The sequence below is a fragment of the Lepidochelys kempii genome, chromosome 2 (genome assembly GCF_965140285.1).
Source record: "Lepidochelys kempii isolate rLepKem1 chromosome 2, rLepKem1.hap1, whole genome shotgun sequence".
NCBI lineage: Eukaryota > Metazoa > Chordata > Testudines > Cheloniidae > Lepidochelys > Lepidochelys kempii.
Genome location: NC_136381.1, coordinates 212012719 through 212035177, shown reverse-complemented (window position 1 = coordinate 212035177; position 22459 = coordinate 212012719). Strand labels below are relative to the sequence as shown.

The window sequence follows — 22459 nt, the reverse complement described above, 5'->3', positions numbered from 1 at the left end:
GCTTTCTCATGCTAAGGGCAGGTGGCTACAGCCCTGGGTACCCCCAGGAAGCAGGCCACATTGTTGTTCTAATTTTTAAAAATGAACATAGCTCTTTAGAAAAATAACTTACCCTGATGTAAAAGTAGCATGTAATGATCAATATTTTTTCTTCCCTAGGAAAAGTTGTTGAAAGGAAACAAATAATTAATAAAGAAACATAAAAATATCTTGATGTGAACTCTTTGAATGGCTATTGTCTCTGAAAGGTTGTGCTATTCTCTTGTGTATGCAGATTTTACCCAAAGTGATTTACTTCTGCAAGTATAATAACCATACAGTGGAATAACACAATGAAGGATGATTTCATAAATCACACAGAAAAGGAACCACCTAATCCTAGTAAGTTTTTCCGTTAGTTGTTTCTTCTTTTTAATGTTAGGCTAGTTGTTGGAAAGATGTACTCCATTGCCACGAAATTAAAGCCATATTTTGAATCCTGCCTGGTAGCCATGAGGGATTTCTATGGAAAAACAGATCAGCCCTCCCATCATCCTCCACAACTCATGCTTCTCTGGCTATTAAGCTTCCTACTGTGGTGTCTTTACCCAGCAAGAATGGACCCTTCCTGGGGATCTATGTGGAGGAAACAGCATTCAGAAAAAATTCTTAGCTAGCACTGAATACATGTATTCTCTTAACTTAATCATAGCACTAGCTGGGCGTAGCTCTGTGTGGCCTTCTACCAACTTCAATGACCCTGGTGTGCCGCGTGAGACACTCTAGTTTAAAAATAACTAAGGCTCCCATCCTGCGAGCATTTATGCACGAGTAGTCCCATTGAGTTTCAATGTGACTGTTCACATGCCTAAAGTTATTTACATGCATCAGCAATGGGGCCTAAGTGTGCAAATGCTCCATTATGTGAGTTAGGAGTCAGTTAACTGCATTTGAATTGTTCTATAATCAAAACAAACATAATAGTGTCCTGTAAGTCTCTACAAAGTTGTTCTAAAAACTAGTGATGGAAAACACAGTAGTTATAGCTCAGGTTGAGATAGAATAGACAGCTGGTGTGTTGTGTCAATCTTTTATCCTGTAGTTCAGTCACCTCACTATTCCATTGTGATTCCTCTGTCCGTTTCTTTCATCCACGTGTTACTTCTCATCTTATTCTTTGATTATAAACTCTTTTGGGCGGAGATCCTCTTGCTTGTGTTTGTACAGCCATAGCACAATAGGGTTGAGGCCTGTAGATACTACTGAAATACCAACAAATAATAAGTATGCCTGTTGCACTTTAAGGCCCCAATCCTACAAAGGCCTGAAAATTAGGTCCACCTTGATACATTTCTCAGAGGTGTGAAAAATTCATGCCCTTGCGAGACATCGGTAAGCCGACCTAATCCCCAGTGTAGACACCATTAGGTTGATAGAAGAACTCTTCCATCAACCTAACAGGTGGTTTCACTAATCCCTTCCATCACTGTAGTAAGTGTATAAGCTACAGCAGCATAGCTGCAGCTGTGCCACTGTAGCACTCCTAGTGTAGACATACACTTAGGCATACACTCAGTTTTTGCAAGACTGAGGCCCAAGTTAGTCTTTAATGACTTCGCTTAAAATTAGCTTTTGGGGCTGAAAATGATGTTTGTTCTCAGCTTGGATGTGATCTTTGGGGAGGAAAACATTGAAAGTTACTGAGCTGTTTCAAGAGCATGAGAAAAATGTGGTTTTCCTGCTTTTTTTTTTTTTTAAATCAACTGTTTTGGTGCTCCGATAATTCAGAAAGGGATTTACTGTGCTTCATAAGAAGCTGGCTTAAAAGACCTTACTATTTGTGAAAGCAAAACCTACTTTCTCCTCCACAGAATCTGCAAGTAATGGCTATGACAATCCTGCTTTCCAACATGATGAAAAACCTGAGCAAAATGACGAGTTAAGGAACGAGAAAAAGTAGGGGTTCCTTGATCTTAATACGCTGTTGAATTTCTTGCCCTGCCTTTCAAGAAAGGGCCTGGATTAATTTTGCATTAATCTCTTTAGAAAGAAAAATGAGACGTCAAAGGAAAAGATGGTTGGCATTTTGAAATTGGTTAGTGCATAGTTTATTGGCTTGATTTATATTTCACATTGTTCCTTTTCTTTGCCTGTTGTACATTATGGTAGCAGGGTATGGTAACAACCACAATACTGCATTTCAAAAGCGAAGAAAGAGGTCTGAGCCAAATTTAGTATTGCCGCACAGCCATTTTTGTGCGTTGATCTCAGGCTTCCCTCTTTAAAAATATGGCCTGTTGTGCATAACTGCCAGTGCTTGACAATGTTTCAGCAACAGGACGGAGTGAAATTCACCCTTGTTAAGGACTGAAGTGAACCATATGTGGTAAGTAGGGCCTTTCCCTGGCTCTCTCAGCTGGAGATAATTTTACCATTTGTGCACAATGTCTCATGAATTATCCAGGGAAACAAGTGCTGTGTTTTTCTTAAATGTGGTAACTGCTACATACCCGTTTCTATTGGTAGGCAGCCGCCAAATGTTTGTCAACTACCTGTTCTTGTTTACATTTTAAATGCGCTGAATAAATATGTGAGGTAGTAGACTGCACACAGGGAGGCAGTGAGTTGCACAGGTGATGTTACCACTTTATGAAAAAATGTAAGATAACGTTATTTTTTCTGCAGATTAGGGGATTCATCCTGTCATTCTGCCAACATGTCCTAACTCCCTCAGTAAAAACTGGCCTAAAACTGTGTGTACGCTTTTTCAAAGTGCATCCCAAGTGTTGTGTTTGCCTTCACAGTATCTAATTCATCACTTCATAAAGTGTTTTGGGATACCCAAATTGCGAGCAGTGCTATGTTAAAAACAAATCCTATTCTGTGTGTCTTAGTAGGATATTGTCACAATTATGTGACTTTGTCAACCTTCAATTAATTCCTTTTTCTTTATACTCATGTAGTTTGGGTATGCCGATTGGCTGGATATCATTTTGATGATGATAGGCTTAATTGCAGCTGTTGCAAATGGAACAGGGATGCCACTTCTATTCGTTCTCTTTGGAGGTATGACAAACCGCTTTGTGACGATTGGCCAAGCAGTAAATATGTCTTCAGGTAAAGTTTGTTCAACTTCTGAAAATATTTGTTAGGGTCTCTTATTTACTGGATTGGCAGAGGTTCAGAATGGAGTGCTGCTGTGGTGTTAAAAGCCATGAAGAGCATAGTGAATTCTGAGCAGTCCTTCCTTTTTACCCTGCTGTATAGTACAATACAAAATAGACACTTGATAAATTACAGAGCAGTACATTTGGTAACTATAAAATGATTTACTACTTTCTATAGTTCATCCATGGAATTCACTGTCCCAGGAGGTCACCAAATAAAGTTCTGTGACTGGATTTTTAAAACAACAAAATAGGATCGTTAACACTATTTTGCCTCTATATGAGCTAAGCTTAAGATAAGGGCAATCATAACTTACCTTAAAGTATATGTGCTAACACCTGGAAGGGGTCTCCTATTTCTCCCAGGTCTGAACAGTTTTGCACATTTGGTTAGGTGCATTATTAGTGAAATTTACCCTTTTGCAGACAGCCAGCAAAAGGCTGAGCCACCACTTGGACCCCACTTGGGCCCAGTTTTGAGGCTTGGGTGGAACCTAAGTGGTGCATAAAAGTCAGACTTATGGTGTCTGCATGGATGAATTTTGCCTTATGTGAGGTAGAAGGGGGCGTTATCAACTTCTGAAAAATCAGATATTGGCCACTGTTGGAATCAGAAGGTCAGATCAGATGAAGCTATGATCTGACTAGTGCCCATTGATGTAGTGAGTTAAATCCATGACATCACTCTACAGTAACTCTCTGAGCTGACTCAAAAGTCTGCCCTGTTTGATCCTCCACTGGAAGGATGATGGCTACCATGAAGGTTATAAATCGACAGAGCTGTTGCAGGGAGTGTAGTGTCATGCAAAACGCGCATAAGATTATGACCTAAAACTGCCATGATTTGTTTTATGCCTGTTCTAATAAAACTGAGTATTTTTCTTTGTTACAGTTAATCTTTCAGCTGTGATGAATAGTAGCTCTACTTGTTCAGCAGTTCCAGGTTTAGATATAGAAGCTGAAATGATAAGGTAAGAACCTCTGCAATTATTTTCATAAGAATAGTACCGTGTAGTTTCTATTTGTTTGGTCCATTAGACCGTAAGCCAAATTTGGCCCTCAATGACATCCCATTGGCTTCAGCAGGGTTAAACGTGACCTGATGTGTCTGTCTTCTCTTGCAGGATGCAATTGACCTTATGGACTTTTACTGTTTTACTACAGGTTTGCCTCCTACTATGTGGGTATTGGCTTCGCTGTAATAACACTGAGCACCATCCAAGTCTGGACATTTTTGACCTCAGCTGCAAGACAGACAGCAAGAATCCGACAAAAGTTTTTTTTCGCAATACTTCACCAGGAGATGGCTTGGTTTGATGCCAGCCAGATGGGAATGTTGAACACACGACTGACAGAGTGAGAAGGTTCTATTTATCTAGGCACTAGAAACATGAGCCAAAAAGATGACTGATGTTTATCTTTATAGAATTAGCTACAGGGAATTTCCAGGAAACCTTTTTAACTATGACCCAAAATACTACTGCTATTTGAGGGAGGAATTCGTTATCATTTTTCACTTCATTTTCAGGTTTTCAGTGACATTTCCGTTGTGAGGGCTTATGCTGTGAAATACAATATCTTACTCATCTGACATTGTCTTTGTAGAGTCTGAGCTATTTTGCAAACTACTGTAGATAAACAGCTCTGCTGTTTCCAGCTAGTGTACAAACACAGAAAACCCTGACATTGTATGAAATGAAACTGCACTCATAGTGCCCATAACTATGTTATCATTTTGAACCTGATCCAAAACCAATTAAAATAATTAGGAATCTTTGGATCAGGTCCCTTGTGCAGGGATTCAGAGGAAGGTGTGATCCGGGTATGCAGAGTTTCTCCAGATTTAATTTTTGCAGAGAGGGATATGCCCAGTTTTTTGGAAGATGTGAGTCCTGAAGGGAATGAGAGAGGCTTGATTTCACCAATCCTAGCTCCCACATATGTAAATAGCAAAGGAAAATTAGTGTGACACACAATGGTTTTCCAAATAATAATTTACTAACACTGTGCTTGTCACTGTATAGGATGCAAAATGGAGGTGTTCCTTGCTTCAAAGATCTTAAAATCTAATAACAAAATTGAAGACAATAGGATACATAGGGGAACTTGGAAGAAAAAGTAATGAAAAGGTTTTGGGGCTGAATTTTTTTGTTTTTGCATGGATTATTCCTTTTGGATATTGCATAAATGAATTGAGTCATGTGTAAAAGAAGTCTATCTAGAGGTTACATCACAGAAAATGAGTTGTGATCTGCTAGTTCCTAGACCCACAAAGAGCCATTACTGCTGTTCAGTACCCATGTCCAAAATTTCTACTACCCAATGATTTGAACAGTTAAACTTCTGACAAGCTTCTCTCCAGCAAAACAGAAAAATGTGTGAAGAGGAGGCACTCATCAAAGTTAACAAATCTCTTTTTTAATTAACAGTGACATTAACACCATCCATGAAGGCATCGGAGACAAGATCTGTATATTTGTACAATTATTTGCCACGTTTCTGACAGGGATTATTATAGGATTCATCTACGGGTGGAAACTGACTTTGGTGATTTTGTCAGTTAGCCCTCTCCTTGCTGCATCAGTAGCAGTTGGATCAGTCGTAAGTGCTGGGGAAAAGCAAATAAGAATTCTACCTCTAAAAACAGATTGAGAGGGAGTGAACCTCAAAACAACATGACCACAACATTTGGAGAGCTGCCTTTCTCCTACTCCACTGGCTCCTGCCCCAAAACTTGCAGAGCTCTGTCTACACTAAGCATCCGCAGGCAGGCATTGGCATGCCATGGAGGCTTGGACTGCTTCCAGTCACTACCACTCACCACATGAGAAGAGGGTGGTCGCAGTTGATGAATGCAGATCATATTAGTAGATATTGCTTGTAATGCACAGAAAAATTTACCAAGTGTTTCCATTTATAGGTTGTCTTTTGTTTTCTCTGCCCATTTTGCCCCACCCAAGCACTGAAAATGGTGGAGGAAAAAAGAGGATTGTGGTCTATAATTAAGATAGCTAAGTTATTTACATGGCGTCCACTACTGTAGTTTCTGAGTGCCACACAATCTTCATTGTGTTTAGCCTCACAACACCATGCAAGATAGGGGATTCCCATTTTACACATGGAGAAGTGAAACACAGAGAGAAGTTACTTACCCAAAGTTGCCCAGGAAAACGGTTGGAGTGTTGGAGTGGGGACTTGAACCCACGTCTCCTAAATTCTAGGCTCTTTCCCTAACTGCTTCATCACCCTTTGTATCAGTACATAATTTACATCATTTAAATAGATTTCGATAATGTACTTTCCTCACCCTCCCAATTTTCCAGTTCCTGGCATCATTCACTACAGAAGAGCTGACTGCTTATGCTAGAGCAGGAGCCGTGGCAGAAGAAATTTTGACTGCTATCAGAACAGTTGTTGCTTTCAATGGACAGAAGAAGGCATTAGCAAAGTGAGTTTTTTGAACTAATTATTGATTGTACATAATACTGGGGAAAGTTAAGGTGGTTATTTTAAAAAAATAAAAATCAAAGATGATCTGTCAGTTTATCCCCCAGACAGCTGAGAAGTTCAGATGAAGATAAATATGAGCGTATGGAAGGAGATGTTTTGTCACCCATGAACATTTGCAATCACTCAATTGATCTACATTATGGAGGGACATTGTAAGGCCCAATTTCCCTTTGACACTAACCTGAAGTTGAATTTGGAAGATGAAGCTATAGAAAATGCAATCTTATCTAAGGCTCCAGCCAACAAAGCACTTCTGCAAATACTTAACTTTAAGCATATGCGCGCTCCCACTGAACCCATTGATTAAAGTGTTTGCAGTTAAGCTCATGCTTTACTGGATCATGACCTTTAGGTAAGATTGCCTACCACTTTCCTATGTCATCGACTTCAAGGGGGCTACCCACATGCTTAAAGTTGAGTGCGTGCTTAGTGCTTTGCAGATAATCCTCTTCTTGATCTAATCTGAACAGCATCAATGATATCTGAGCAGTTTATGTGGAAGCAATTAATTGCACATCATTTTAGGATCTCTTCACTACTGCGTAAACTGTGCCATTCATTTTGGGCCTTCCCACTTTGGTCAGGGCATTTTTGTACACAATGTGTGTGTTGAGAGGTTCCTACAAAGCTTCTGAGCATGTCATTTAACAATAAAATTATATGCATGTCCTTCTGAAAGGTTCTGAGAACACTGCTGGGCTGAGTGGTGCTTTCTGTAATGCCCTTGAGAAGCTAAGGGAGATTAGCTAGCTTCTGAGTGAACAGAAGCTGTTAGTGATTGATAGAAAACCATAAGCTTTTATAAAGGATTCGCAAGCAAAAAGAGTGATTTTTTTTCATTAACTAACTGTTAATCTTTGTCCTTGTATCACAGGGTTTAACTAGCATAATATGGTGCTTAATTTGTATTTGATTGCTTTCTATTGGCATATAACTTCGTAACTTAGTTTATGAGAATAATTCCTGGCTTCCAACAGCCTTCAGCAAGAGAACTACTGCCAGGTTGTGGAGTCAAAGGAGATTGTGGCTTCTGTTTACTTGTTTGGTTTTATCTAAAGCACTTTTTCTTCAAAAATTGAGTGAGCACAAACTCTTACCTTTTGAGAGCTGATATTCATAGAATCCTAGAAATGTAGGGCTGGAAGGGACCTTGAGAGATCATCAATTCCAGCCACCTGCACTGAGGAAGGGTCAAGTGTACCTCGGCCATCTCTGATGGGTATTTGTCTAACCAGTTCTTAAAAACCTCCAATAATGGGGATTCCACAACCTTCCTTGGTAACACATTCTAGTACTTAACTATCCTAATATTTAGACAGTTTTTCATAATATCTAACCGAAATCTCCCTTGCTGCAGATTACCCTGATTATTTCTTGTCCTGTCTTCTGTGGATATAGAGAACAACTGATCACCATCCTCTTTGTAACACCCTTAGCATATTTGAAGACAGTTAGCCAGGTCCCCGCTTAGTCTTCAATTCTCAAGACCAACATGCCCAGTTCTTTTAACCTTTCCTTAGGTTTTCTAAACTTTTTATCATTTTTGTTGCTCTCTTCTAGACTTTCTCTAGTATGTCTACACCTTTCCTAAACCGAAACTCTACTCTGGCAGAGGCCTCACCAGAGACAAGTAGAGTGGAACAATTGCCTCCCGTGTCTTAAATATGATACTCCCCTGAGTACACCCCAGAATATTTATCTTTTTTCACAACTACATCATGTTGTTGGTTCATATTCAACTTGTGATATATTTGAATTCCCAGATCCTTTTCTGCAGTACTACTGCCTAGCCAATTATTCCCCATTTTGTATTTGTGCATTTGATTTTTCCTTCTTAAGTGTACTACTTTGCACTTGTCTTTATTGAATTTCATGTTGTTGATTTCAGGCCAATTTTTCCAATCCTACATAAGAATGGCCATATTGGGTCAGACCAATGGACCATCTAGTCCAGAATCCTGTCTTCTGACAGTGTCCAGTGCCAGATACTTCAGGGTAAATGAACAGAACAGGGCAATTTTTGAGCGATCAATCCCATCATCCAGTCCCAGATTCTGGCACTCCAACATTTAGGGACATCCACAGCATGGGGTTCCATCCCTGACCAGCTTGGCTAATAGCCATTGATGGACCTTATCCATGACCTTATCTAATTTGTTTTTTGAACGCAGTTATACTTTTGGCCTGGCAATGAGTTGTTGACTGCATTATGTGAAGAAGTACTTCATTTTGTACGTTTTAAACCTGCTACCTATTAATTTCATTGGGTGACCCCTGGTTCTTATGTTACATGAAGAAGTAAATAACAGTTTCCTATTCACTTTCTCTTCATTTGTTATTTTCTAGACCTCTATTACATCCTCTCTTAGTCATCTCTTTTCTAAGATGAACAGTCCAGTCTTTTTAATCTCTCCTCATATGGAAGTTGTTCCAAACCCCTGCTGATTTTTGTTGCCCTTCTCTGTACCTTTTCCAATTCTAATATATCTTATTTGAGATGGGGCCACCAGAACTGCACCCATTATTTGAGGTGTGGGCATACCATGGATTTACACAGTGATATTATGATATTTTCTGTCTTATGAGCTATCCCTTTACTAATGGTTCCTAACATTCAGTTAGCTTTTTTGACAGCTGCTGCACACTGAGCAAATTTTTTGGATAATTGTTCATGGTGTCTACAAGATCTTTCTTAAGTGGTAGCAGTTAAATTAGACCTCATCATTTTGTATGTATAGTTGGGATTGTTTTCCAATGTGCATTACTTTGCATTTATCAACACTGAATTTCATCTGCCATTTTGTTGCCCGGTCACCCAGTTTTGTGAGATGACTTTGTAGTTCTTTGCAGTCATCTCTGGACTTAACTATCTTGAATAATTTTGTATCATCTGCAATTTTTGCCACCTCACTGTTCACCCTCTTTTTCATATCATTTATGAATGTGACCAGCACAGGTCTCCGTACAGATACCTGGGGGACCCTGCTATTCCCCTCTCCCCGCTGTGAAAACTGACCATTTATTCCTGCCCTTTGTTTCCTATCGTTCTTATCCCATGTCTTCGCTTAAGAGCGTTTGGTTTCCCTTGTCAAACGCTTTCTGAAAGTCCAAGTACACTATATCAACTGGATCACCCTTGTCCACACACTTGCTGAAACTCTCTTAGAATTCTAATAGATTGGTGAGGCACAATTTCCATTTACAAAAGCCATGTTGACTGTTCCCCAACATATCATGTTTATCTGTGTGCCTGATAATTCACTCAGAGCAGCCACATTCAGTGAAATAACACCAGAAGGCAGACTTACTGTTGACAGTTATTGGGCCAGATCCTCTGATGTAAAATCAATGAAGCTGTGTTGATTCACACCATCTAAGAATCTAGATAATTGATTTTTATGGCAGAAAACTCTGGAAGCATGAAAGGAAGCTAGGGAACTGAATGTAATCTGGGTACATACCAAATTTAACATTTATCACCTGTTTTCAGATATGATGTTAACCTAGAGAATGCTAGGAGAGTCGGAGTCAAAAAATCCATTACTACCAACACAACTTTGGGTTTCGCAGAGTTTGTTTTATTTGGAGCCTATGCGCTTTCATTGTGGTATGGAACCAAACTCACAGTGGAGGAGAAAGAGAATTATGACATTGGACGTGTGTTAATTGTAAGTACAGCACAGTATCGTCTGATTAGCTGAGGCAAACTTTTTCAAAATGGTCTATAAATTAGAGAAAATGCTTTGTTTAAGTACTGCATAAAAAGATCCATAATTTCTACTTGGGCACAAAGTACCCGTCAGACTAAATGTTAAAATATGTTTAATATAAATCAACAGAGATGTTGAATCTACATATTTAAGACCTCCAAGTTCCATAACAAATATCTCATTTGGTCACTGTCATGCTGTCTGGAGTGGTTCACAACCATGAGTGCCTACCTCAGGGCAGGCTGTCAGAAAACAGGGCAGACACCCCAAACTGGTGGTGTGTTCTATAATTTAGATTTCACCAAGCCAGTAACAAATGTGAATTCCTGGATCACTATACCGATCTTATCATGGAGTCACAGACAGACTCTCCAGTCTATCTTGCCACCCAGACAAACTTGATTTAGTGATAAAAGGTCATTTATATAAAAAAAATCACACCACATTCGGGTTGCTCAGACTAATCACTTGCCGCAGATCAATTGGTGTCCTAGATTTTTATATCAAAGACCACACTGATAGTTTACTATAGAATTGGCTAACTAAAGGTTTATTAGCCAAACGAAGGTAATAAGAGTTATTGAGAGATTAAAGCAGATAAAATATGTGTACAGATGAGTCAGTCTATAATTCCAAATGGTAGCAGAGATCTAGTGATCTGCCAGTTTCTCAAAAGTCTCTCAAGCCTACCCAGAATAACTCAGGGAATCTCCATCTCCACATTCATTTATTCTGCCCTGTTAAAATCCAAACAGTGCAGAGATGAAGGATTTTTCCCTGAATCCATACTCCTAGCTTCTCACAGAAAACAAGCTGACAGGGTCACTAGTCATGTGGGCTTTTCCTTTGATGGTAGAGAGTGAGGAATGCATCTGGAGTCTTTGACCATCACATGCAATGACCACTTGCTTTGAAATTAACACTTTTTTCTGTTCTAGTTCTTCATGTGCATTCCGCAAGGGTTCTTTCTTGTTTAATGGGTTATTTACTGACAGGGGCATACAGTATGTAAATGTTTGCTACAGCAGTATAACAGGATCCGGATAAGTAAAAACAATGCATTAGTGAAAACAATGCATTAACATTCCATTACTTTTCATGAAGTTTAAACACCAAGTAGATTCTTATATATTTAACAATCACTTTGATCTATACTAATACACAAGTAAATTGTCCTGGCTTCCAACTATGCGTCTGTAAGCATTCAGAGGTCTGGTGCTGTGGCATTAGCTGGCACCTGGTCTGCCAGTGTCACAGCCATGTGATCATCTTTCAGTTGTACTTTTAGATTATTATTCGTTTCCAAAGGAATAAGGCTCTGATCCTGAAAAGACTTGGGTATGTGCTTCACTTTATGCACTGTGAGTAGCCCCCTTGACTTCTGATGAGAACTTGACTTCAGTGGAACTAGTCACAGTGCATCATGTTAAGCATGCGCTTTGCAGGATTGGGGCCTCAGGAAACCAGATTAACTCTCTTTGAGGACGCTGAGGTTTTTAATATTGCAAAGAGATGGTGAGATGTCTAATTTCCCTATTTATCCTCTTAATGGGAGTTAGTGAAAGCAGCAGCAACAAAAAAAGCTAATCCAACAGTTAAAGGGCATGTGGCTGCACACAATAGCTATATTCACCACTTCCTGTGTCAAATCCAGCATAAGAATAAAAACCGGGGGAGCTGGAAAAATGCAGCCTGAAATCTTAGTTTTGATTTTGATTTTTTTCTGGAAAAGCTCTTACAGAACCACCAGGATTACCATAGCATTTAGCACTAAGGAAATTGCAGGTCTGGAACCACTGTACACTAGCTCCTGTTTTTGTTCCCTGTAGATATACTTCTCTGTGCTCCTTGGTGCATTCTCTCTCGGGCGGGCCTCCCCTCACTTGGAGAGTGTTGCCAATGCTCGAGTTGCTGCCTATGAAGTGTACAAAGTTATCAGTAAGGTATTTAATGTCGCTTTTCTAGCAGTCTGAAATTTCTGACTTATTTCTTGAAAGATTCAAAAAGTGGATGAACTCCATAGACTCCTATCTCTGAAAACAAAAGTAAGAAGACCTTTCCAGTCCTTTTAAGGAGACACGAGCCTTAACCAAAGTCCTAAATGTGCTTACTGCAAACTTGGGGGAAATTCAGATTGGGGCCCCCTTTCCTGTTAGGTTTGTCACGCCCTCATTTATTTATTTTTTAGAGAAGTGGTGAAGAGCTAAGTGAAATGACATTGCTCTTTAAAACACAAGTATATGGAGTAGACATGATTTCAGTTCAACTGCTTTTGATTTGGAGATTAACGGTGCTGGTGAAAGCTATGGTAATACTGTTGCTGGGGAAGAGGGATGCCATACTTTCAGTAACTAACTCTCTTAGAATTTTGTACAGCAGTTTGTTATATATCTGCAGTCTCAGGTTCATATTAGGTTAGAACAAAGGGCTGAGTTTTTTGTCCTCTGTTATGGCCATAAATGCCTATTGGTTTCAGTGAGGTTGTGTGGTTATAACAAAGGGCGGAATTTTGCCCGGAGGGACTAAAATAAGGGTGATAAAACTCTGGGTAACGACCTCTGGAGTTGGTTGTTTCTGACCTATTACACTGAGCAAGTCTTTAGGGGACTCATCCCGGACGACAGCAACAATGGCTACAGAGGCTCAAGATTCTGTTTCCCAGATTGCCTAGAGTCAGAACAAGCTGGAAGCTACTACCAGAACCAATCGGAAACCACAACTCAGATGAAGGGTTTGGTTTTACTTTTGGTTTTGCTGGTCTTGGAGTGGAGCAGAGAGAGCCAAGGAGGTCCCCTTTAAACTTCCTATTCCTACTCAAAGAGAAAATTTGAATTCTGCTGGTAGTTACTGGGTCATTGAAAAGTGTCAGTCCAACAGAGATCAGCAACCTGGGAAGTGGAGGAGCAATTCCAGGTCAGGCTATTTTTCCACTGGACTTCAGACCAGGGAGCCTCAGAATGATATCTTTTTAGGGGTAAAGACTTTGTAATAAATCCCCAGTTTGTTTGTTTTTGCTTGTGTATTTTAAGCCAACCAACAATTACAGGCTGCATCACTCCTCCAAGAGCTGATTCTCAATTCACATTCTGCCTAGGTAGATGCTGGGAGGGAGCTAAGGGATTTGGGCCCGTTGTAAATGTTGGGAGGTGGATGATTTAAGGTATAGTTGATGTTTTATTATTCTAGTTACTCCTATTCTTTCCTTGTCCCCTATCCAAAAATGCTTTGCAAGATATACACAAGGATTGCATTTCACTGATATGCAAAATCCTCTGGGGTGAAATACTGCAACCATTGATCGGTTAAACTGCTATGTAGTGTTGCAGTGTTTCTCTTACTGTGCTAAACAACTTATCCATCTAAAGCCACAACTGTAAAATCACAGAAATGTGTAATACATTTTCAAAATCTCTCTCCAGCACCGTCTTGTAGATAGCAGTGCCAAGGAAGGATACAGACCAGACAAGCTCAAAGGAGAGATTGAATTCAAAAACATCCATTTCAGTTACCCATCTAGACCTGATGTTAAAGTAAGTGATCTTTTTAAATTCATCTTTGCAGTGAAAAGCTGCTGCCGTTATCTGTGTGACCAAAAAGAAAACTGATACATTATCAATTTAATGTATTTATTTTTAATTCAACTTTTTTTTTTAAAAAAAAAAAAAGTGTCCATCCTGTACTCTGGGCATTTATGCACCACAGTGCGGTCTAGTTGAAAGAACACTGGATGAGGACTCAGGAGACCAGGATTCTATTCCCAGTTCTGCCACTGGCCTGCAAAGTAACACTTGGCAAGTCACTTCACCTCTCTTCCTCAGTTTCCCCATCTGTAAAATGGGGATAGTAATACTGACCTCCTCTTTAAAGTGCTTTGAGATCTATGGATGAAATGTACTATGTAAGAGCTAATTGTTGTTATAATAGTTATAAAAGTATAACAATAATGCAGGATTAATGTCCTTCCAAAACTAAACCCTATCTTCACCACCATCATCCACCTTTTCTTCATTTTCATGTGCTGTAAAAAGCAAGGGAGTACAAATGGGGCTTACAGCATAACCCGAAGGTGAGTAAATTTGGCCTCTGGTGAATTGAATCAAGCAAATTCTTCTTTCGAGCTCTCTCACCAAGAATGCCTCACCTCCAGCCCTCATGTGGTTAAACCCAGAAAGCTGTTTGTGTCAGTGCTTAAGAAGATCTAAGCTGCTGTAGTATCCCATGTCGGGAGAGGTGATCTTGGAGATAGGTTGAGTCCTGGCTATTTTAAGCCCTATTTGTTAAAGCCATTATTCTAAATCACTCCTGACAATGAAATGGAAGCCAATGTAGATCACAAAGCATGGAGGTAAGATTCTCCCTACAGAAAATGCCCTCTAAGAAACAGACTGCCATACTCTCCACCAGCTGAAGTTTGTGAGGGGAGTTATCTTATTGTACAGTCCCATGTATGGTACTTTGCAGTAATCCAATATTTCTCTCTGGATTGACATCTGTACCAGAACTGAAAGTTCAGAACCTTCTGGCCAAGCGTAAAAGACAAACAAAATGCTATTAGCCACTGCTGCTTCCTGCATACAAAAGCAGCTGTGGATCCAACAGGTTACAAACTCACTTGAGCGTGCTGCTGTTAGCACTGCCATTTCTTCTGGTGGGTTCCTCCAACCTACAAGCATAAACTCAATCATCTCTGAGGTGAGTCACAGCTGACTTGCCTGCATCAAACCCACCCTGTAAGTTGCTGGCTAAGCCAGTCAACTTCTCCCAGCTGGGTCTAATGAAACAGAGACCTGGAGCTATATTATCTGAATACTGAAGACAGTGTAGTCTGTCCTGTCTCACTATCTTTCCCTAACGGTCTTGCATTCAAATTGAGCAAGAGGGTGACAAGACAGAATCCCACATCAGTCTACACAAGAGAAATCCTGGGCTGGATGAGCCACTCTTTGGACCTGTGGCTGGAATGGGATGGAGTCAGCAGTGGCTCGTTATCAATGGTATCGGAGGTAGCTGGCAAAGCTAAAAGAATCATCCTGGATACCTGGTTCTCATAAACGCCAGCCAAAGATGATCAACAAACAAGATCAAGGCAATCTCCATTTAGTACCTAAATTCGGAATGAACTGGGTCACAGAGAGCTAAAGACTAGTTATTGTCAGCGTTCCCTTAACATGCCCTTTCCTGCCTTACCTAAAAAGGGAGGTTAGAGATGGGATGGTCATGATGAGAAATGATGTAAAAGGGGTAGAGAATGATCCTCTTGCTTGGTCAATCAAACATCAAAGCTTATCTGCTATAAGCTTACTGGAAAACTGGAGCTCTTCCGGTATAGTATAAGGAGATGAGAACAATATTACTGTTGTTCTGATCTTCTATTGCAAAAAAATTGTGTAGTTGTAACTCTGTCTAAATATAAATATACATAAGAATTTCCCATAGGAGACCAATATTTTGGCCACTAATAATATTAGACATTTATAAGATGGGATAAACGGACTGAGGTCAAATGTTCCTAAATGTGAACACAGCAACAAAAGTGTCATTCTCCATAACTAATCCCTAGTAAATTCTAGAGATTGTCAAACCCTGACTCTTCATTCCATTGGGGATATTAAAACACCCACTCTGTTTTCAGAGCCAAAGGTTTTTTCTTAGGGCAATCTTTATGGAATAGGAATAGAACAAAGCAAGATTGTTAGTAATAAAAACTTTTTCTTGTCACCTTCAAAGTGCTTTCCAACCAGGACTGGAACAAAGGACTAAAAGCAGACCTGGGAGTTCAGGCATCTTAATGGACCTTTTTCTAAACAAGCCATTTATTTAAGTAGCTCTGTATTTATTGGACTAACATATAAAGATTATATTTCCAGATTCTCAACGGCCTGAACCTGAAAGTTCAATCGGGGAAGACCATAGCTCTGGTTGGCTCCAGTGGCTGTGGCAAAAGTACTGCTATTCAGCTGCTACAGAGATTCTATGATCCAGTCCAAGGAGAGGTTCGTTTGGATGAACTGTCGATATTCATGGCTACTAGGATGAAGATTAATTTCCTGAATAGATTAAACCTACACTTTAAAAGGACGTTACAAAAAATTGGATTCTTAAAAGAACAAAAGATATGTAGCACCCAAAGAAATTCTGATACTTATTTTTCATTACTTGTATGCCATGATGATGAGAATATTGTAAAAACCTAGATAGGATTTTACTGATATTAAGTTTCAGAGTAACAGCCGTGTTAGTCTGTATTCGCAAAAAGAAAAGGAGTACTTGTGGCACCTTAGAGACTAACCAATTTATTTGAGCATGAGCTTTCGTGAGCTACAGCTCACTTCATCGGATGCATACTGTGGAAAGTGTAGAAGATCTTTTTATACATACAAAGCATGAAAAAATACCTCCCCCCACCCCACTCTCCTGCTGGTAATAGCTTATCTAAAGTGACCACTCTCCTTACAATGTGTATGATAATCAAGGTGGGCCATTTCCAGCACAAATCCAGGGTTTAACAAGAACTTCTGGGGGGTGGGGGGGTAAGAAAAAACAAGGGGAAATAGGTTACCTTGCATAATGACTTAGCCACTCCCAGTCTCTATTCAAGCCTAAGTTAATTGTATCCAATTTGCAAATGAATTCCAATTCAACAGTTTCTCACTGGAGTCTGGATTTGAAGTTTTTTTGTTGTAATATCGCAACTTTCATGTTTGTAATCGCGTGACCAGAGAGATTGAAGTGTTCTCCGACTGGTTTATGAATGTTATAATTCTTGACATCTGATTTGTGTCCATTTATTCTTTTACGTAGAGACTGTCCAGTTTGACCAATGTACATGGCAGAGGGGCATTGCTGGCACATGTTGACATATATCACATTGGTGGATGTGCAGGTGAACGAGTCTCTGATAGTGTGGCTGATGTTATTAGGCCCTGTGATGGTGTCCCCTGAATAGATATGTGGGCACAGTTGGCAACGGGCTTTGTTGCAAGGATAGGTTCCTGGGTTAGTGGTTCTGTTGTGTGGTATGTGGTTGCTGGTGAGTATTTGCTTCAGGTTGGGGGGCTGTCTGTAGGCAAGGACTGGCCTGTCTCCCAAGATTTGTGAGAGTGTTGGGTCATCCTTCAGGATAGGTTGTAGATCCTTAATACTCTCTGGTCATGTGATTACAGACATGAAAGTTGCAATATTACAACAAAAAAACTTCAAATCCAGACTCCAGCGAGAAACTGTTGAATTGGAATTCATTTGCAAATTGGATACAATTAACTTAGGCTTGAATAGAGACTGGGAGTGGCTAAGTCATTATGCAAGGTAACCTATTTCCCCTTGTTTTTTCCTACCCCTCCACCCCCCAGAAGTTCTTGTTAAACCCTGGATTTGTGCTGGAAATGGCCCACCTTGATTATCATACACATTGTAAGGAGAGTGGTCACTTTAGATAAGCTATTACCAGCAGGAGAGTGGGGTGGGGGGAGGTATTTTTTCATGCTTTGTGTGTATAAAAAGATCTTCTACACTTTCCACAGTATGCATCCGATGAAGTGAGCTGTAGCTCACGAAAGCTTATGCTCAAATAAATTGGTTAGTCTCTAAGGTGCCACAAGTACTCCTTTTCTTTTTACTGATATTAAGGGAAGTCAAAATTTGGATTTAAATATTTGGGGATATCCTTTTTGTTTATCCTGCTCCTTCCATTATTCTAGTCTGAGGTGATAGTGAAGACACATTTTTAATTTTTCCTGGTCATGTTTTAAATTTTCTTGCTTTATTCCATGTGAGAAGCTACTAAACAAATACTTAAGTCAATTATTATATCATTATTATACCATTATAACAACTAATTATTTTAAACATAATACATTTCCTCAAACTCTTCATTTGTCTTTCCACTCAGATTACCTTAGATGGACGAGATATTCGGACACTTAATGTAAAGTGGCTAAGAGAACATATTGGCCTTGTAAGCCAGGAGCCTATTTTGTTTGCTACAACAATAGCTGAGAACATTCGCTATGGCAGAGAGGGTATTACTGATTCTGAAATTGAGAAAGCAGCTAAAGAAGCCAATGCTTTTGATTTTATATCCAGACTGCCTGATGTGAGTTGATGTACTTTTGAGCATCTTATAACTATGACAAAGTCTTTGGTTTCTCTCTCAGTTCTTCTGAAATTTTGTGGCCGAAATTCTCTGCTGGTGCAAATAAGTAGTGCTTCACTAGCTTTTCACTGATCTTTTGCCATTTCTTCCAATTGACAATTTGGCTCACAATGTTCTTAATTTAGAATACTAACTGTGTGTCATGTGGCAACATTTTTTTAATAGGGTAGATAAGGAATTTCTGTGAACAATGAGAGATTTTTCAATTTGCCAGATTGTTTTTATTCTATTTTCTTCTGCTAGGTATTATCTATCTTTTTCCCACTTCCAATATTCCTGTCTTTTGTATGTATTTTTTTAAACTGGCTTGAGATTGGCAAACAAAATTGCTTTAATGTGGTCCTGAGTAGTCACTGGTTATTATTTTTTGCCAATCAAATGGCTGGATTCCTTCAGCCAGTTCTAGTTTGTCTGTTTTTTCACTTCAGTTGCTTCTTTTTTATAATAATTGAAAAATCTAATTTTTAGAGTACATTCTTTAAGCTAATAGAAAACCATCACACCACATACTAATTCCTGGCCAACTAGAAGGTGAGACCGAGACAAAAATGTAAACCGATCGTTAGATGTTGCAGTTCAAATACAAGACAACACAGAGCTTTTAGCAAGCAAGCGAGTTGGTCTGCCAACCGACTTCTGCCTGTCAGCTTTCCACCTTCCCCTTTATTCTTTCTCTCCCCCTGCGCATTACATTCTCCAACAGATAAAAGGAATACACTGGCTTTGTTTAACATTCTTATTTACCAGTTTCTATCTACCGCATTCCTTGCTCTCGGGCCTTGAGCCCAGTCCTGGGAGGCTTCCCACGGTTCATGTCATCTGGGCAAGATTCCAAGGTTTATGCCCTTGAGAAGAGCTGTGTGTGCACAGCTCCTATACAACACTCCGGGTGTGCCCTAAATGTTGCCAAGCGCATGAACCTTGTATGAATCCTACAGTTAGACATTTTAAACTGTCCTCTGCCTCAAGGGGGAAGAAACACTGAATGTAATTGGCCAAGACCGTTCTTTTAGAAGTAATTTTTCTTAAAGCATTTATTTGACCATCCATCACAAAACTTTTGAAGAGGGAATTTCTGATTGTGATAGTAACAATAAGATTGGGGGAGGGGGTTTAAAAGGATTTTAACTGACCCCTTCTGCAATCTCTATGCTCCTCTGGTTTTCTCAGAAATTTAACACTATGGTGGGGGAAAGGGGAGCTCAGCTGAGCGGAGGGCAGAAACAACGAATTGCTATTGCTCGTGCCCTGGCAAGGAATCCCAGGATTCTGCTGCTGGATGAAGCCACGTCTGCTCTGGACACTCAGAGTGAATCTGTAGTGCAAGCAGCTCTTGATAAGGTAGGAATCCTATTGCTGGTTATCAATCAATATTAAGAAGCACAACAACCATATGGCAAGCTTGACATTTAAAGACTATAGCATGCCATCAGTTTTTAAGCATAGCTCTCCACTGGTTTCAAGAAGGGCATTGAAATCCATAGGGATGCATGCTCAAATTTTGGTGTCATTATATGACCCTGTAATAATTAATCAAAACTCCATTAAGCAATCTTGGGTTGCCACCCTGTCTTCTGCCTCTTCCCCTGAGGCCCCGCCTTCATTGCTCGTTTCTCTCCCCCTGCCCCCATTGCTCTCTGGACCACCTCAAGGAGCTTGCCTGCAGGTAGGAGGCGGCCCAGCTGAGCAGAGGCTGGTGCGCGTTAATGACCCAGCACTTCTCCCCACCCTGCAGTAACTGAGCTTTTGGTTCAGGTACCATAGGGTTGCCAGGTCGCCAAAAACTGGGCACCTGGAAACCCTAAATGGCACCTGGACACAGAAACCAAAAAACAGACTATCCAGATAAAAACCCAGACAGGTGGCAACCCTAAAGCAATCGCAGGCTCGATTTCTCTTAATGTCATTCCTGATTGCCAAGATATTTGCATGTAGACAGAAGTTTTCTTTAATGCTGGCCTCTACCACAGAGAAGCAATTGTGATGTAAGGCAGAAGGTGGTGAACTGTGAATGTGGCATCAGTAATTTAACTCCTACATTATCAAAGCAAGGTGCCAGAATTGTATGAATTTCTTCAGGGCAATAATAAAAATACATTGTGCTTCTACATCACTGTATCTTATCCAATCATTAAACAGATGTTTTAATAATTTTCATAACACTGCTGAGGTTTACGGATTATTTTCTCCATTTTGAAAATGAGGAGACTGAGGCACGGACAGGTTCAGTGGACACACGGTAAGTCAGTGACCGAATATGGAGCTTCACCTGATTGTGGCCTACAGGACTGGGCTGCAGCATTGCTTTAGGTTTCTGACATTTATTTGTGTATATAACCAGTGGTGTATCATAAAAATAAGCTCTATGAGAAAGCTCGCCTCCCATTAGTACTCAGTAATAGTAAACACAGAATAGCATAAGTTCTATGCTTGGCTCAAGGGCACTTTATGGCCCACAGCATTTATCTGCAATAAATTTTAAGTCGGTGGGCCTAAATTTTGCCTTCACTTATACCCATCTGACCACACTGATATCAGTTAGGGTTGCCAACCCTCCAGGATTGGGCTGGAGTCTCCCGGAATCGGCATCCATCTCCTGGTGACCATAGAAAGCAATCCAGGAGATTTTAATCGGATATTTTAAGAAAATTAGATTGTCATGTTGGAGAGGTGGAGGGGGAGGAATTCTCCTGGAATAGCTTCAGTCAGAGTTGGCAACCCTAATATCAGTGGTAGTGCATGGTGTAATTGAGGGTAGTATTTGGGTGCTAAGCCTTTATATTATGCATAGATATCATTATTTATACTGAATTTTACACACACACACACACACACACACACACAACATGAAAAGAACATTAAGGTTCCAAAGTCAAGCACTCCAAATTTAGGGAATGACAGAATTAAAGTTGCCTGGTCAACATTCATTTGGACCCCGTGTGTGTCTGCATTAAGGGATAGTCTTCAATTAAATGATCACATACTATTTTTTTCCACAGGGCCCCTGCTTCATTCAGTGCACAGGATGGTGCTTCATTCAGTCCTAGTGAATATTTCTTTTTATCCTCCGCATTCAATGTATGCCCCCATGCCATTCAAACCCTGCTCTGAAAACAAAATTATTAACTTCCTCCTGGGCTTTTCTATACCTCTCATCACTCTAATATCTGAGTGCTTCATAAACACTATCTTCACAACACCCCTGACAAGTAAGGTGGTAGTATTACTCCCATATTACAGAAGGGGAACTGAGACACAGAGATGTTAATGTTGAAAGTGCATACTACTTTTGGGTGCCTGATCCGCGATGCCCAGGACTCAATATTTCAGAGAGTTTTGCATTATACAGCGCTATATATGTTAAAAGCACATATCCCATTGACTTCAGTTGCAGCTGTGAATGCTCAGCACTTCTGCAAATCAGACCCCAATGCCTCAAGTCAGGCACCCAGAAAATGAGGACCACACAATTAGTACCAACGTGTGAAAAGTTTGGTTTCACTGGCTTGCCCAGCATCATATAGTAACTCTATGGCAGAGACAGGGCTAGAATCCAATTCCGCAGGGCAGTATTCAGCTGCCATAACAATAATGAGACCATCCTCTCTTTTCCTGCAGTCCCCTGCCTCATTCACTACACAACATACAACTTCTGCAACAAATAAGGCGGGTTTCCTGCAGACAAGAGCATCCTTTACTGCATAACTTTGATTCCTTCCACAATGACTGTTCATTCTGCTCTCCCTACTCTTGTTTTGTGCCTGGAGCCACAACTCCCCCTGACTATAGGGAGGAGAAATTGCAGGCAAAGTGCTGCTCAGTCTCCCCCACCCCCCCGGAGTCCTGGGCTGGAACATGCTTAGTCACACTGTGGCGATGGTGCATGTGCACTCCTGTCATACAATGCAGCGTGCTTAAAGCAGACTGTTTCTTTGGAGAAT

General features: G+C 40.2%; 1 protein-coding gene across 1 annotated transcript in view; it reads left to right on the top strand.

Annotated features, from left to right (window-relative positions):
* Positions 1-332: 332 nt before the first annotated feature.
* LOC140907553 (ATP-dependent translocase ABCB1) overlaps positions 333-22459 on the top strand; it is a 50893-nt gene continuing 28766 nt past the window's right edge. The window contains exons 1-14 of the mRNA XM_073333751.2: positions 333-381; positions 1851-1935; positions 2026-2074; positions 2943-3096; positions 4039-4117; positions 4311-4502; positions 5576-5747; positions 6470-6594; positions 10147-10324; positions 12196-12309; positions 13786-13896; positions 16234-16359; positions 18255-18458; positions 19689-19859. Coding sequence (XP_073189852.1) covers positions 333-381; positions 1851-1935; positions 2026-2074; positions 2943-3096; positions 4039-4117; positions 4311-4502; positions 5576-5747; positions 6470-6594; positions 10147-10324; positions 12196-12309; positions 13786-13896; positions 16234-16359; positions 18255-18458; positions 19689-19859 — 1809 coding nt within the window. The remainder of the gene's footprint in view (positions 382-1850; positions 1936-2025; positions 2075-2942; positions 3097-4038; positions 4118-4310; positions 4503-5575; positions 5748-6469; positions 6595-10146; positions 10325-12195; positions 12310-13785; positions 13897-16233; positions 16360-18254; positions 18459-19688; positions 19860-22459) is intronic.